Source organism: Abramis brama, assembly GCF_963993115.1.
Source record: "Abramis brama genome assembly, chromosome: 15".
NCBI lineage: Eukaryota > Metazoa > Chordata > Actinopteri > Cypriniformes > Leuciscidae > Abramis > Abramis brama.
Window position 1 is genome coordinate 18,660,302 of NC_139977.1, and position 16,890 is coordinate 18,677,191.

At 36.6% G+C, this 16,890-nt stretch overlaps 1 protein-coding gene across 1 annotated transcript in view; it reads right to left on the minus strand.

The window, feature by feature from the left end:
- Window positions 1-597: 597 nt before the first annotated feature.
- The window catches only part of jam3b (junctional adhesion molecule 3b), a 32,793-nt gene continuing 16,500 nt past the window's right edge, over window positions 598-16,890 (minus strand). The window contains exons 2-9 of the mRNA XM_084137457.1: window positions 8,417-8,485; window positions 8,197-8,310; window positions 6,809-6,961; window positions 6,194-6,396; window positions 4,583-4,682; window positions 4,373-4,502; window positions 2,947-3,001; window positions 598-2,830 (exon numbers count right to left, since the gene is read on the minus strand). Of these exons, the coding sequence (XP_083993583.1) occupies window positions 2,795-2,830; window positions 2,947-3,001; window positions 4,373-4,502; window positions 4,583-4,682; window positions 6,194-6,396; window positions 6,809-6,961; window positions 8,197-8,310; window positions 8,417-8,485 (860 nt within the window). The 3' untranslated portion in view covers window positions 598-2,794. The remainder of the gene's footprint in view (window positions 2,831-2,946; window positions 3,002-4,372; window positions 4,503-4,582; window positions 4,683-6,193; window positions 6,397-6,808; window positions 6,962-8,196; window positions 8,311-8,416; window positions 8,486-16,890) is intronic.

The following is a 16,890-nucleotide window of genomic DNA, read 5'->3' on the forward strand; positions in this document are numbered from 1 at the left end:
TGTAAGACTGTTTTGCCAAATGATCTTAGAGTTTTGCGAATGTAATTTCTGTTTCAAGAAATGAGCCAAACCAATGGAGAAAAACTGTAAATTAATTAAAGATGCTCTCAGTATGATTTTTTGACTGTTATAGCAGTCCCCTACTTATATTGACGAGATTAATTTATTCACCAAATTAAGATAAGACGAAAAACAGGGGAATTATGTAGATAATGTGAGACATATTCTGCTGGTCATGTGATCTCGGCTGCATATGGCAGCTCCCATGAGGTGATAGACCCTTCCATTTAAAAATAAAAATAATAATTTGGGGTTATTAGCCTGCTGATATCTGGAGCCTTCATCTATTGTGAGTGTACATGATTTTGCAAAGCATTGTTTATTTTTTATGAAAAATCCTTGAGTGCTTCTTCAAATGATCCTTTTTTTGTTTTCCATTTATATTCAACAATGAAACAACAGCAAAAAATACATATATATATATATATATATATATATATATATATATATATATATAGTATGTATATATGTATAACAAATGTCAAATCTATTTTAGAAAACGATTAATTCATTTTAAAATGAAGACAACATACTGAATTTATGAAGTGAGTTTTATTAATCACAAACATACTGTTCAAGAATTCACACAGGATTTGTACCGGTCCCAAACCAATGGGACTTTACATGAATTCAGTGAATGAAATATGTTTCATTTAAAATTCCAGCTGTCTCCAAAACAACCACAAACGGAAACTATAAAAAAAAAACCATCTGAACTCAGCCTCCAAAAAAATATTTCTCAAGAGTTACAAACAAAATAAAAAGAAAAGAAAGATCTGAGAGCAGAATAATACTGGAATTGTAGAAAATGCTCTTTTGGCAGTCAGTATTTGGTACAGCTCGCCCTGCTTTTTTCCCAAACCCACAAAATACCTTATTTTATGTTCCCCTCACAGTTCTCCATATGTAGGGATATAGGACTGAATTGGGCTGTGACTCGAAATGTACCTCGCTTTCTAACCTTCTATATAAAATCAATTATATATCGTATGTGTCTAGTGAAACTATAAAACTCTGATTCCATCTGCTGAAATAACACTAGTGCTCTGTCCTCCTGAAACATTATTTCAATCTACATTTAGGCACTAATACATGATAGAATAGCTACGTCAAAAACGAATTCCTCAAAATCAATTCACAACAACAGGTCTATTTACAAAAAAATATATAATATCAGATATGTGACCAAAACAGTGGGTGAGCACAGAACATTATCATTCCTCTCAAACACCTGATCTTTTCTAAATATTGACCTGATTTAAGAGTGATGAATTAGAAGTGAATTAGAAAAATTGTTCTGCATATTCCAATTAACCGCTACAGCATTTAGTGATTGAAAACTGCATTATTGTCACTGTCTACACATGAAGGCACTTAAGAGGAATGATTTATGATTCTTTTCAGAAGTTTCTGAGCATGTGGCAGGATAAAAAAATCAAGGTTTTACTCATAAAATATTAACAAAAGCATTCAGTTTCAGCTGATTGTACTCTTTAACATAATTTAGATCAAAATGATGTGTGAATAGTCCAAATATAGCCATAATCATTGCTACGGAAGAAAAGTTTACAGGGTTCCAGGCTTTTTGTTTTAATAATGTATTTAATAAGGCAGATCCCCTCTCTACCATGACCAATTTGGGTTTTTTTCATGGAAAGAGTGTCATATTTGCCTCATTCAACGTTTAATTAAACCAAAAACTTGTTATGCACAGTGTAGCTCACAGTGGATCTATATACAACCAGTTAGTCAACATACAAACCCTGTTATGTTAAAAAGTAACATTGAGAGGATTTCTCACTCAAATAAGAAAAGAAAAATCATAGAGAGAGAAGAAGAAGAAAGGATAATAAAAAAATAATAAAACCTAGACAGTATATTCACTATATACAAAATAAACAGCTAGCATAGAAGGACACTTAAAATGAAGAGCACTGGTCTTTCAAAATATTCTCCAGCTTTTTTGCTGGTATTTTTCCAAAGATACTCACTGTCTAAGACTATCTACAAACATGAACATGGAACATCCTTTCACTATTAACATGAAACCCCAGCACTTTAGTAAGTACATAAGACCTTTGATTGAAGCCGGTGTTGCTGGATATGCCGTTGAAAGGATTTGAAACAAAACGAAACATCCACAACGTCAAGTGGTCTGGTACATTATTTGCATGTCCAATGACTAAAACCAAGGATGTGAAGTGGGTGGGAATGGTTTCTCTCACCCCCAAATTAGTCCAAAAAAACAACAACAAAAAAAACACTAGCTTCTATGTTAGTATTTTACAAATATTTAAAAAAGTAAAACATTTTTTTCTATAGGCAGTTTAAAATATATTCCATCAAAAATAGTCTGACAAATTTAGCTAGTACAAAACAAATGTTTTTAAAAAAATGACAGAAGATTTCAAGGAAAACGTTTTCTTGCTGTATATCGGGTTCTGCCAGAATTTTACAACAGGCAAAATTGTAGTCAGCTGTAAAAAGGGGCTGTAAAAGTTGAATTAAAGAAACAAGAAACATCTAGTGTCTTTAAACAGTGATCAGACATGATTATTTGTCACCTTTGGCAAAATGCAAATTGTGTCGTTGCAGACGTGCCAAAAAGCAAGGCACGTGCCATGGCAGCTCCGACATCTGTGTCCACGTTTGGGGATTTGTGTCTGCGAGGTGTAATAGTGCCAATAACTTTAAATGTAATTCTGAATCTCTTCCGTCACCCGTCTTCCTCCGCTCAGATGACAAATGAGGATTTGTGTCGGAAATCTCCCTGAAAGAGAGAAGATTGAGTAAAGTACGTTTAACTGATTCCCTGAATTTTCTCAGAATTTTGAAGCTCATGGAAGCCTTAATAAATAAATAAAAAATCTCTTTATTTCCACCTACCTCATCTTCTGTTCTGACATAGTCCACTCCATCTCCTTTTGCTGGAGCTTTGTAACTAAAAAAAAAAACATTAAGCAGTCAGTCAGCACTATATGATATTAGAATTTATTAAAACTACATTTATTTCATATATCTGAACAAGCTAAATGTGATGTTAAAGGAACACTCCAACCATTTGCATTAAGCTTTGCTATGTTAGAAACCCAGTCATACTATTGAATGGTCGTGCAACATTTTCTCCTGAGACGGGAGAAATCCGTATTTACCTCTTAACACTTCCTCCTACAATGACGCAAAAATCGTCATTTTGCGTCATTGTCGGAGGAAGTGTAAGAGGGGGGGATTTCTGTTAAGACTACAAGCACTAGTTCCCACCCTTTCAAACCCGCCCATAGGGGGTTGGACCTAATGCGCTAACAGACCTATCACATATAAGTGCCAGTGCGTTTGATTTCACCGGCAGAAACCTGCATGTCCGGCCGTCGAGATCATCCAAAATGTCCGGGATTCGGCTTTGCTTTCTACGGTCGCCATTCTTTGTTTACATGCACACCTTTTGTTTCAATCTAACTGAATTCATTCGGATTGGTGAATCTGAATGTAGTGTTTACATGAACGCTAAACAAGTGATCGGTTGATGTGCGTTTTACCATTGCTAAGAAAATAGACCGGTGCGTCTCACAGGCGCCGCTCATCAGTAATCACGCCACCTCTTTTGCGTTCTAAAGTCGCCATTCATCATGTTTACTGTGGAGAGCAGGACGAGGCTAGGGCCGCGGGAGAAAGACGCGAGGCCGGTGGCGTGATCGGTTGATGTGCGTTTTACCATTGCTAAGAAAATACCCGCTCCTCCATGAGAGATACGAGACCAGTGCCTCACAGGTGTCGGTCATCAGTAATCACGCCACCGGCCTCGTGCCGTTCTCCCGTGGCCCTAGTCTCGTCCTGCTCGCCACAGTAAACACAATGAATGGCGACTATAAAACGCAAAAGCCGAATCCCGGACATTTTGTGCGATGCTATCTCAAAAACCCGGGCAGACTCACGGAGACTAGTTAGCTTTATTGTTTACAACTGCTCTCTAACCGGTAGGCGTGGCTTGGGAGTGGCCTCGTAGAGCAGCGAAGCAAGTGCATTCTGGGAGTTGTTGTCTTTCATCCACATGAGCCAAAAATACATTTTCTGGCTTTTCTCAGTCTAGAAAGCTCCAAATTCAAAAATAATTTCACATTTCTTCTACATAAATGACCCAATTTAAATACACATTCATCTTTCCAGAGGTGGAGTATCCCTTTAAGGATATGCTGGGGACATTCAGGAGCTTCTTTGGGGACAAAATGGGAAAAAGCTTTGAAACGGTGAGTCAAAACTGCTCTGGGACCAAGTGTGACTCAGACGGAAGTGGCCGTCAAAGTCGTGCGCTTACTTGTTTCCCGTCTGCTTCTGGCTGGTGAAGTAGCCTCGTTTATAGGCACAGAAGATGCCCACTGTTATACACAGAAGGACTGTCACCACAACCACTACGCCCAGAATAATTCCAGCAATGTTGATATCATCTAGAAAAAAAAGGCGAAGTATGAGATCATGGATTTGAGGGGTGTCCTGTCACATGGGAAAAGGCAATATAAATACGTACAAACTTCCATCAGCTGCGGTCCACATTCAGAGAACCCAGCCTCATTCCTGGCTCTGCAGTAGTACTCCCCCGCATCCTCCTTCCTGACCGCACTGAATTTCTGAAAACCAGAAATTACAGTCATTTAAGTTGACAAATCATTTCACATAACCTAACCTTAAGTTCAAAAGTTTAAGGTCAGTAAGATATTTTTGTTCTTTTATTCTGCAAGAACACATTGAATTGATCAAAAGTGAACTTTCTATTCATCAAAGAATCCTGAAAAAAATTAAAAAATTAAGCAGCACAACTGTATTAAACATTGGTAATAAGAATAAATGTTTCTTGAGCACCAAATCATGATTTCTGAAGGATCATGTGACACCGAAGACTGGAGTAATGATGCTGAAAATCCAAAAAAAATTGCCATCACAGGAATTACATTTAAATTATATTAAAAAAAAAAATAGTTACAGTATTTTAAATTATAATAACATTTCACAATATTACTGTTTTACAGTATTTTTGATCAAATAAATGCAGGCTTGGTGAGCATAAGAGAATTCAGTAACACTTTACAATAAGGTTCATTAGTTAACTACATTAGTTAGCGTGAACTAATAATGAATGGCACTTATACAGCATTTATTAATCTTTGTTAATGTTAATTGCAACATTTACTAATACTTTATTAAAATCTTGTTAACATTAGTTAATGCACTGTGAACTAACATGAACAAACAATAAACAGCTGTATTTTTATTAACTAACGTTAAAAAAGATTAACAAATTTATTGCTCATGGTTAGTTCATGTTAGTTAATACAATTAACTACTGTTAACAAATGAAACATTATTGTAAAGTGTTACCGAGACTTTTTTAAAACATGAATAAATCTTACCAACCCTAAACTTTTGAGCAGTATATAGTGTGTGTGTGTGTTTCTAAGCAGCAGTGTATACTTGAAAATACTTGAAGGGTTAATCAAGGTTTTTTTATTTATTATTGTGGATTATAGCAATAATTACACGTTTTTATTTAAAACGCGCTGTTGAAAAAAACTGCAACGCAGGATATTAACAATGAGCTAACAATGTTTTTTAAGGAAGAAAATATACTAAATGGTTTAAATATTTGGTTTCATTTTCAACTCTTGCATCAATTAAAATGTAATTTTCATCACCTAAAATTAGGCACCAAAAACAGATTAAACTGAATAAATATGACATGATGAAATATGAACAAAAATTTAAGGATCCTCTCATCAAAAAACAAAAACTAGACTAAAACAAAAAAATCTGTGTGAAACCGGGAAGCATCTTTCTGATTGTGGTGCGGTTATAAAAAGTAAGACAGAGGTGTCAAACGAGGTTCGGGCAGATCTTTAAGGACCCGGTTGGCCCTTCAGACGTTGCCTCCTTAGGGGGAAGAGGCTGTTCTGCAGTGCAGGTCAAACTTTAAAAAAGTGGTGTGAAGGTTGTCGAGGGCACAGAGTACAAATGGCGGAGAATGGCACTCTGGAATGTGCAAATGAGGACAGCAGATTCCCCTCATGGCTGAGCCCATCGCACATCAACTGGGTCCCCAAAAATATCCCTACGCCTACCCCATTGCCTCTTTTTCCGAACTCACCAAAGTGCCCATCTCTCCATTTAGGGTGTAAGTGGAGTTTAAGAACTTTGGGCTGCTCTTGGCGTCTTCTGGGATTTCCTCCTTGTTACGGAACCACTGGTACTGGGACTTCGGGTGGCCCTCATCCTCCACACAATGCAGTTCTGCTGGTTTGCCCACTGGGACGGACTTGGGTACGGAGCATCTGGGCACGACGGGCTTCACTGCATGGCACACAAGAGAATCATCTTAACGTAATTGCACAGACAATAGCATCCTCACACACATGCACCATAGTGACTCTGACTGCAAGCATCCTGGCTAACTGAACATGCTGCTCTTTCCCCTTTTAGATCCCTGATTAAACTCAGATGCAGTTTCAGAGGTTTCCTCATATAGCCCTGGACACGCCCTGTAGGGTTTGAGCAAGCATCCTCAAATGTGCGCCAAGGGTGGGTGCCTTGGCTCGCCGCTCCATCTCACGTTACATCGTAGCAGTTGGGAAGTACTAACAATGTCTACAACAGATTCAAAATTCCTCATAAAAAAAAAAACAATTTCAGCACAAGGCACAGTACTGAGGGGCTGTCAGACAATAATCAATAGATGTAGAATTATTTGAGTGGAACCGCTCACCTCTTACAACGAGTGATATCAAAATCTCATCGAAGGATTTTTGGTCACTGGGGGCAGTGACTTCACAGCGGTAATCAGCAGTGTCAGATCTCGTTGCGTTGAGAATGACTAAGGTCGCAGGTTCTCGAATTTTCGCTCTCTTTTCCAGGTCACCTGGAGAAAATAAAAACGAGAGAAGGTTGAAATGGGTGGACTGAAAGCTGTTCCCCTACATACAATGTGATATAAATTATACTCCAACCCCAAATGCTTACTAAATACTGATTGAATGTGAGGAAATGCATTTCAATTCATTGACATTGGTTGACGTATTAGGTTTCATGCATTTCAATTTGATAACATTTATAGTAACATTTGGTACAATAGGTAACTTGGACTAACAATGATCAATACCTTTACAGCATTTGTTAATCTAGCTTAATATTAATTTATAATTTATAATAATAATAATATAACATCAATAATAACTACTCAGTTATTCATTGTTAATTGGTGTTCGTTCAGAATATTTTACCAGATGTTAATTTATATCATTCAAAGTGTTAAAATGTATTATGTAGAAATTAACCTATATTAATAAATGCTGTATTGTTCATTGTTTGTTCAAGCAAGCTGTTATTATTAACTAATTAACTAATTTAATTTTTATTATAAAATGATTTTCCAAATTGTAACCATATTTTTTTACAACATTAATCTGGGTGAATGTTTATGTATAAATATATAATTGTTTATTGTTCATTCATATTTATTTCTAGTACTTTAATTTATATTTCATTGAAATATGATGTTAAATGTAATGGCACACACTTATGTTTAAAAATTTGGGGGGCATTAAGATTATTATTATTTATTTTTTTGGAAAGAAAGTAATGCATTTATTCTGCAAGCACAGATTAAATTGATCATTGACATTAAAGACATTTATCATCTTAAATAAGATTTCTATTTTGGAGCACAACTGTTTTCAATATTGATAATAGTAATAAATGTTTCTTGACCACCAAATCAGCATATTAGAATGATTTCTGAAGGATCATGTGACACTAAAGACTGGAGTAATGATGCTAAAAATTAATATTTCCCAATCACAGGAATATAATTAAAATAAATTAAAATAGAAAACAATTATTTTAAATTGTAATCATATTTCACAATATTGCTGTTTTCCTGTTTTGATCAAATAAATGCATCAGAGACTTCTTTCAAAAAGAAAAAAAAAAATCTGACCGACCCCAAATTTTTTGAACGGTAGTGTATGTAGAATTAACAAATGATATGTTTACTGTTATTTCATGTTAACTATTGCATTAGCTAACCTTATTGTAAAATATTATGCATCAATGTGTTGTATGGCACAGTTTTCAGAAGAGTGTTGTATAGTTTACCTGCGATTTCCTTTTCAAAATACACATAACTGGGCTCTCCATTCTTAATCTTCTTCCATTCTATTCTGGGATTAGAAGTGGTGATCGACTCTATCATGCAGGACAGCTCGACTGCTGCATGGGAAGACAAAACGAGAGAGCTTGTGAGCAGTTCAAGTGCCGGGTTTAATGTTAGAATCCGCAGCTAAAGACTGCTGGGGAGTAAATTACTCAGCCTTACATTCAAACTCATTGACCCACGGTTTTTCATTCAGTGTCTTGAGGATGACTGCCAAGGTGCTGATGTAGCCTGCAACGAGAAGATGGAGACAAACATCAGTTTTATGTTGAATTAACAACTTGGACATCGCCCACTGACATTTCAGGGGTGTCGTTGCGACCTAAACTACATGCGATATTGGTACCGCTAAACTCTTTTAAAGATTCATGAAACTCAATTAACAGTCGTCCCCCTCCACCCTGACAGCACACATTCTTCGCATCCCTGTGAGCTGTGAACGGATATGTTACCAGCCATTTTTAGTTTCACTCTCACAACAAACATCACTGATGTAAAAGCGTCCCACCACAGATAATTGTGGAGGCTGACTGGCAGTCTCCGTTCTGTGTTATGAATAACAGCTGACTGCTTTAAAGTGAAGGCCAGAGGGGCTCACGAAGTTCACGTAGTCACTAATAAACATGTTAAATCAAAAAGGTCAACTTTGAAGTCCGTACTATTTTTAGAAGTTTGCGTCTCTTCGCTTTTGGCCAACATCAAGAAAATGTATTTAAATGAATCTAGTAATGTTGCTCATTCGGTGCTCACAGAGGAAGAAGAACACTTGCTCTATTTGCATAGAACACGACCTATAAACCCCGACGCTTTCTCTACCACTTTAAAAGGTTACAGGTTAACTCCCTATGAAAAGCTGGTCGGTTAAAATCATTGGGTTCACCATGGATAAGCAATTGAACACCATCCATAAACAAGCACTGTATGTCTGTGGTAATTTTGTGTCATTATCTTCCATACAAATATTTATAAAACATTGTGTGTTTTTTTTCCTGAAAGAGCATATATTCAGGGCACTGAAATTTTAATGGCCATCAATTGCTAGGGATAATTTTTATGAATCTTTGATGATTGTATTTTGGGCCAAGGCTCTTGAGGATTCATCCATCTAACACAGAACAAGGCTAGTAATACAACAGACGTGGATGCAAATCTGAGAGAGAAACCGCATTTTAAATGCGTTTTAAATATGAGAAGGACAGTACAACAAACATTGTTACTGTAAGAAATATTGGTGTAAAAAACAAAAAACAAAACGTAATAACAGCCTCTTTTTGTTCCCGAATACCATTATTAATTTATACAACTTAACTGTTGTGAATATGCATCTTTGTCATGTGCATCATTGCAACTCTTTGTCATGTTAGCAACCAGGGAGTAAATAGAATTATGTAATTTTTAACAAATCTAAAATCTCTGTAACGATTCTCGGTTTATTTAGAATCGGACTCAGTGAGGGAGTCAATTGTCAACTGAGTAATGGCTTTGGATGATTTACGAGCGAGCAAGTTGAATCTTTTTGACTGAATCATTCAAAAGAATGAGAAGAGTCATTTGAACACAAATCGGGACACTCATGCACACACTAGTAGGATCCAGTGTTATTTTAGTATTACTTACTATAATAGTATTATTCATATTTTAAATTGTTTTATTTTTATATTTTATTTTCATTTTAATTGTAGTATGTACTTTTGTCTTTATTTATTTTCTTTTTAAATGTTTCTATTTAGCTCCAATTGATTTGATATCAGATTCAGTTTTAGATTTATTTATATTTCATTTTTTTATTTTTTTATTTTAATGAATATTTTATATTTGATTTAATTTCAGATTTATTTCAATTACTGAACATTTTTATTGGTTTCAGTTAACAATAACACCGCAGGATCTGGTGAAACCGCACATGAACGCACACAAAGCGTCCCAGCTTAGATTTCTGAATAATGGTCACACATTTATTTGGTGTAACCAATGTATAACCATGTTCTAGATATTTGAATTGATTGTGGAATTGATCTCTGATATCTGAAATATTAAACTGTTACATGTGATTATTTTAACTGATTTTGACATTGTTCATTTAATGGTTAAAAGGAATAGTCAAACATTCATTCATGTTTTAATGATGCCCAGATATCATTAAAACCTTTTCATTTATGGAGTCAGATGAAATAACGAGAAAATACATATGAGAATTGTGTTCCATTTAATCTTGTTGTGTTGTGTAAAAGGAAAGACAGTAACGCGCAGAGAAACCTTCCCCGTATTATTGGAAACCCCTATTGGACCAATAGACGGGCTTACAAGTCGCATTAGTGTATTAGTGTAAATGATACTTTTTAATGCAGAAATTTTAGGAAGAGGTGCCGATCAATGCAATGACATAAGGAAGGAAAGGATGCAGGATGTGCCCAAAAAACCCCACACACAAACACATCCACAGGTTTACATCCTCTTTTACAATCACATTCAGCCAGATGGAGGACACAAAGGCCATTGTCCACTCTGTGACTAGACGTCCAGGAAGCGGTGATGGCGTCTCTAGTCTACTTTTCCCTGCCACATCCTGTCCTCTCATGCCATCAAATAGGAGGCTGGTGCTCAGCAGCACTACCAAAAGCGTAGCTTGTGTCAGTAATGTTTGCCTCCGTACACCTCACCCGATGATGTAGGGTCTGTCCTGTCGGGTGAAGTGCCATTTGAGGGATAATTGAGCCCTCAAACAAGGCAGGTGTTCTATGACCTATATATCCTGACCTCTCTCTTCCTGTTAGGAGAGCACAGCTGGATGAGATGTGACAATCCTAGCCGAGCTTTAATCTCCCACTTCTTCCTTTAGAGGCATAACTGTTGGTTCTCTTCAGTAATCTTAGTGTAATGCCTGGGTAAAATCCTGGGCATTACAGAACTGAATAATATAACAGAGAGAAAAAAAAGAGAGAGAGAGAGAGAGAGAGAGAGAGAGAGAGCTTTACTGACTTAGCCAAATTTCCATATCTACATAAAGCATCTGTGTGCTGTAATTCTCAATCAACAGAATTTGTGGCAATTTTTGTAAAGGGGCTGATTAACAGTGAGGCACCAAGGAATAGGGCACCAAGTAAACACCAAAATAGTCACTGTTTCAATAGGATAGCCACAAGACATAAACAATATGCACGTTAACATTATTTTAAATATTCTTTTCTGTTTGAAGTTATGTTCATATTCAGCGTTGTCACCATGACCATGTAACTCCTTAAACCCTAGAAAGACTGCAAAATGATGATTTTAAACCGCTTTACAGCACAAGTTTTAACAGAAAAGTTTAGGGTCGGAAAGAGAAGTCTCTTATGCTCATCAACACTGCATTTATTTGATTAAAAATACAGTAAAAACAGTTAAATATTATTACAATTTAAAACAGCTATTTTCTATTTTAATATATTTTAAAATGTATGCAATTTATTCCTGTGATGGTAATGCTGAATTATTCCAGTCTTCAGTGTCACATGATCCTTCAGAAATCATTATCAATAATGCTGATATGATGATTGTTTGATGAACAAAGTTCAAAAGACCAAAGATATTTTTTTAACATTATAAATGTCTTTACTGTCACTTTTGATCAATTTAATGCATTCTTGCTGAAGTATTACTTTACTTCAAGAAAAAAATATCTTACTGACCCCAAACTTTTGAATGATAGTGTAAGTACTCACATAAAGCTTCACATTACTGCTCTTAAATCAGCCCCATTCACTTCTAAGTGTCTCACCTTAAACTCGATATTTGCCCTTTAAAAAAAAAAAAAAAAGGAACAAGTCCCAAATTATTGTTTGAGGTAATCAGCATTACGCTGTCTGAGCTTAACTTGTATTTAAAACTGCACGAATGGACCACCTTGGAACTGAACTCAGAAAAGTGCACGACGGTGAGGTCGCCCTATTCGAGGAGGCCATTTTCTAATCCTGTCTTCAACACCTAACTCAGCATGACGGCTTATGGAGAAACATTACACCACAGAGAAATGAGTTATACAGCCAGAATCATGGGGCTGTTTGGACAGCCTCCACGGTGCGACGTTTAAAAACCCACCACACCCTGCATCGTGATCCACGACCAGTGTGCAGAAGAGACCGAACACATTCTGCTCCGACGCAGCCTGTCAGAGAGCATTCAACGCATTCGGTTCACTCAGCAATGCATGAAGTGGATAATATTCCTTGTTATTTTTAAACTGCAGCATTGATTCATTTCGCTAGGGGGGAGGAGGCTGGGAGGTTGTTCACTGGCTGAGAAAGAGATGCCCACAGAGCCATTCATTTCACATCCCGGGTCTACTTCACTGGGATTGGATTGGATGTGTCCCATAGCTCCCTATAAGCTGATCGTATCCAACTGTAATAGATTCTGAAGTTCAGAGTGATTTCACATCATAGACAGTCACACCCGGGCTCTGCCCCGCAGCTTTAAAACGATCTGCATGTTTGTAGCCCTGAACAATTCATGATGTGCAAGAGGTCAGAAATCCTCCTAACATGGAGAACTGTACAGCAATATTCCCAGTGTGACTTCGCTGAGGAGTGTATTTCGTACGCTACACCCTTCGAGCCTGTACGAACACTTGTGTGGACTCACAAGGGCAAACCATTGAGAAATAACAGAGGAGACCACGTGTTTTAAATTCACATTTTGTCTCATGGGCATTTTGGCATCTGTTTTTGTTTGATGCCGATGGGAGGAATACAAGCTCTGTTGTGAAATCTACTGGGCTATCTACCGCCTACATAGACAGCTGCCTTCTAAGGGAGCATCCTAACCTCATAGTGAGTGATGTGGAGCACTTTAATTAGGCAATAAACTCGATTTTTAAAACAGTTATTATTATAATTAATAATTATAATTAACATTTCTCTCTCTTCGTCCGCGATTTTTGATTTTGTTTTTCACTGAGTCTGTTGCAGTGCATTATGGGATGGCTTTTTTGTATATATAAAAGGAAACAAATGATACTCAAATCAAGGTATTAAAGTAGGATAATTAAGTTAGTAATTAAGCAAATGAATTCATTTATCACAAAAACATGCCACAACTGCCACATCAGGGGAACTGAAATAATAATAATGATAATAATAATATCCAGCTAAAATTACTAAAATTACACATTTTAGACATTTTATTTTAAATTTCATCCAGAAAATTAATAATACATTTTTTAATTTAATTTAATTATTTTTTTAATGCAAAATTTTACATATTTCAGCTTTAAAAAGGTGCATTTAGCTCACAGTTTTCCCTCAATATACAGCTCATAAACACAGTTATGGATCAGTTATTTATTATCTCAAATAAATAATACAAAATAAAAGTTTTTTATAAACAAAGATGCAAGTCACTAGACAAGAAACACCAGCCACTTCCCTCTAACAAAAAATATGAATGCCCATACTAATAGATGTATTCCAATATACTCTAATGTGCATTAAAAAAAAATCCCATGGGAAAATCCCATGTAAAAGTGCATTTCTGTTGAGTTTAAGGCTTCTTGTGAAGCCAGTCGCCTCAGTACTTGGCATGGCTGTGTTAAACCCCCCTCTAAATAATCTCCGCGTAGGACATCCCACCTGCTACAGGGAAAGTAGCTTATAGCTGACCTCTCAGAACTCATGAAAACAACGGCATCAACAAAAGTGTAGAGGTTTAAGCTCGAGTCAGTAATGGTGGTGTTTTTACAGCTGTGGGCGGCTCTTACTCTCTTGACGCTGCCCAAATGGATGATCTCAACGGTCTACAGTTTTATCTCCTTTAAAGATATTTACACATTTAGGTCTGCCATAGGTTTATTTGCATGAGTGTTACAATCAGATAGGTTCAACAAAGACTCTTTTGCATAAGCACAGAAGATTACGAAGAGAAAATGCTTGTTTTTAGAGGTCTAAAGTCGAATATTAATTCGCTTACAGTCTAAAAAGTCCCAAGTGACTGGAGAAATGAGAAAAAAATGACCTTTTGTTCTGCCCTCAGACTCATCTGTTTCATCCAATCTCAATTGAAGATGTCTAATAATGAAAGCCGAGAGGAAGGTACTTCAGGGAGCTAGACGCAGTCATTATATTGGCTGGATATTTATTTTGTTCATTTACATGTAACCCTCATGTTGGATATATCTGTGTGCTCTGATTCTTATTCAGTTGAGGAAAATGATTCTGTTATGTAACATATTCCCAAAGTCCCATTACTCTAAATGTTGTGAACTGCTAGATGAGTAGATTTCTATCATGGAAGAAATGAGTTTCTGTCTTGTTCCACCAAGACTAAAAATAGTAGCATTCAGCAAAGATAAGGCAATCTCCAAAACGAAAATACCTCTGATATTCCTTCAGCTGCTGAGCAAATGTCACTAGGCGTCACTTCAAAGTGCAAGTGTAGAACAAGCAGGCATTCCTCCTGAAGTGCACCTCTAACTAAAACACAACACTGACTTGCTATGGTCGACAGTAGGAGGAATGTTCATTGTCTTTGTGAAGACGTGCTTTTTAAAACCTACAGCTATAGGACGCATTCCTGTGTTCAAAAACGAGCAGACAAGCAAAGGGATGAAACAGAATGCAGGGAATTGAGACACATTTTTAAAAGTTTGACTTTTTATAACTTGACACAGCATCTCAAAAACGCACCACCTCGAGACGCTCAGAAAATGGCCAGTGTTAGACGGCATACAACACCTTTGTGTCTGTATACATATATCCTATATGTGATATATCCCCAAAATAAGCACAAAAAAACAATACATATATATATACATATATATTAGAAATTAAAGATGGAGAGTATCCTGTAACATTTTATTTATTTGGATTAAGTAAATCCAGGTAAACTAGACTAGGTTGCACAGGATCACATGCAACAGGGTTCATTTGCATTATTCTAAATTCGGTGTTCTGTGCCAGTTCACATTTAGCCAGAGGCTCTGCTCTTTGCATTTGTAATTTTTTGCCTTTGCATGTGGATGCTATAGGCTCTCGAGGTATTTGAGGGCTAGACCGCAGCCGAGCTCTGCTCTGATCTAGCCAGGTCAAAGACTAAGCTTGAGTTGAGCCAGTGAGAGAGGGGCAGCGGTGTCACAGAATGCCTGAGTACATGTCACTTTGCGTCAGCATTAGTTACTGCAGGAGGCCCCTTTTCCTTTTGTCCTCCAGCCGACTGGAGTTCACGGGACCGGTGGGCTCAGCGAGTGTGCGTATCTCCCATTCCACATCTCTGTCCTGTATCCCTTTACGCCTCTTCTGCATAGAGACAGGTTTCAAATGAGGTGAGATTTTCACAGTCAGCTGTGATTTAGTGTTGGGCTGATTATGGCTTTATTTGATTGCATTTGGAAATACTATATTTTGGCAAAAAGCAGTACAGGGAAATACATTTTACAGATATCATATTAGGAGTACTTTTCACCCCACATTCCAGTCACATGAAATAACTGGGCTTGATTAGATCGCCGCCTTTTTTTTTTTTTCCAATAAAAATAGACCTCTTGTTTAGTGTCACACATCACATGGTTGAAGTCCACATGAACGCCAATCGAAACCTTTGTTTTGTGACACAGTTTCAGGCAGTGGGAGTGAATGAATACTAAATTAAGCGGGACAGGGCCTGATGGCTACTGCGGCAGAACAAAAGCATTCCAGATAGCAACAGTACAAAGGCGAGTTACTTTTTAGTACCCCAATTTTAGGGAATAGGAAAAGTATTTGATAAAATATAACAAAAATATAAATTTTAACACTCAAGTTCTGTTAACGGAATTGAATGTTTTATCTAATATAAAAGTGTTGTACATGCAAAAATATTTATAAAATAAAATGTCTTTAAAAAAATTAAATTAAAATAAAATAAATAAATATTTTATTTATTAATAAATATTAATAATGATTAAAAAAAACCCTGCAACCCCACATAGGACAAGCGGTTTGGAGAATGGATGGATGAAAAATGGAAAAATAGATGTATAAAACAAAAAATAAAAAAATAATAAAATGTGCTCTCTGAGACCCCAAACATAAGTAATGTAACATATTTTTTTTAATTACATTTTTAAAATATATATTTTGCCTTTGCTTATTTATTTATTTTATTTTGTATATAAAAATATTACATATGAAAAGCCTTGAGAAATCAAGGGTTAGAACCACATAGAACATGAGTGTTAAAATCAACGCTATCTCACGACCAATTCGTACAAATGTGACTGATTCGTGAGATCGGGTTGGTTAAAATATAGGCTCAACTGACCAACATCACTTAACCTCTCCCAATGCAGGTTAGTGATTCTTCAGAGGGCAGTTGTACGTAGCAAGACCATGAGTTATTTTCCACAGGGGTGAGAACAGGTTACTGTTGGAGAAGCCTTTGCTATTTATAGCAGCTGTCAACAGCAGGCAGAGACTGTGCAACATACTAATTGGTTGCATTTGCAGGTAAGTCAGAGCTGTGCATCTCCTCCTGTCCCATTTGTGGGCAGCTGGGAGCACTGACCACCCCCCGATAAGATCTACTGGAGGCTTATTTTTCAAGCTTGTGGCTGTGAGATGCCATTTCAACAACTGCTTTCCACTGAAACTGATAATCAGAGATCTGCAATGCATTTGCATACATGC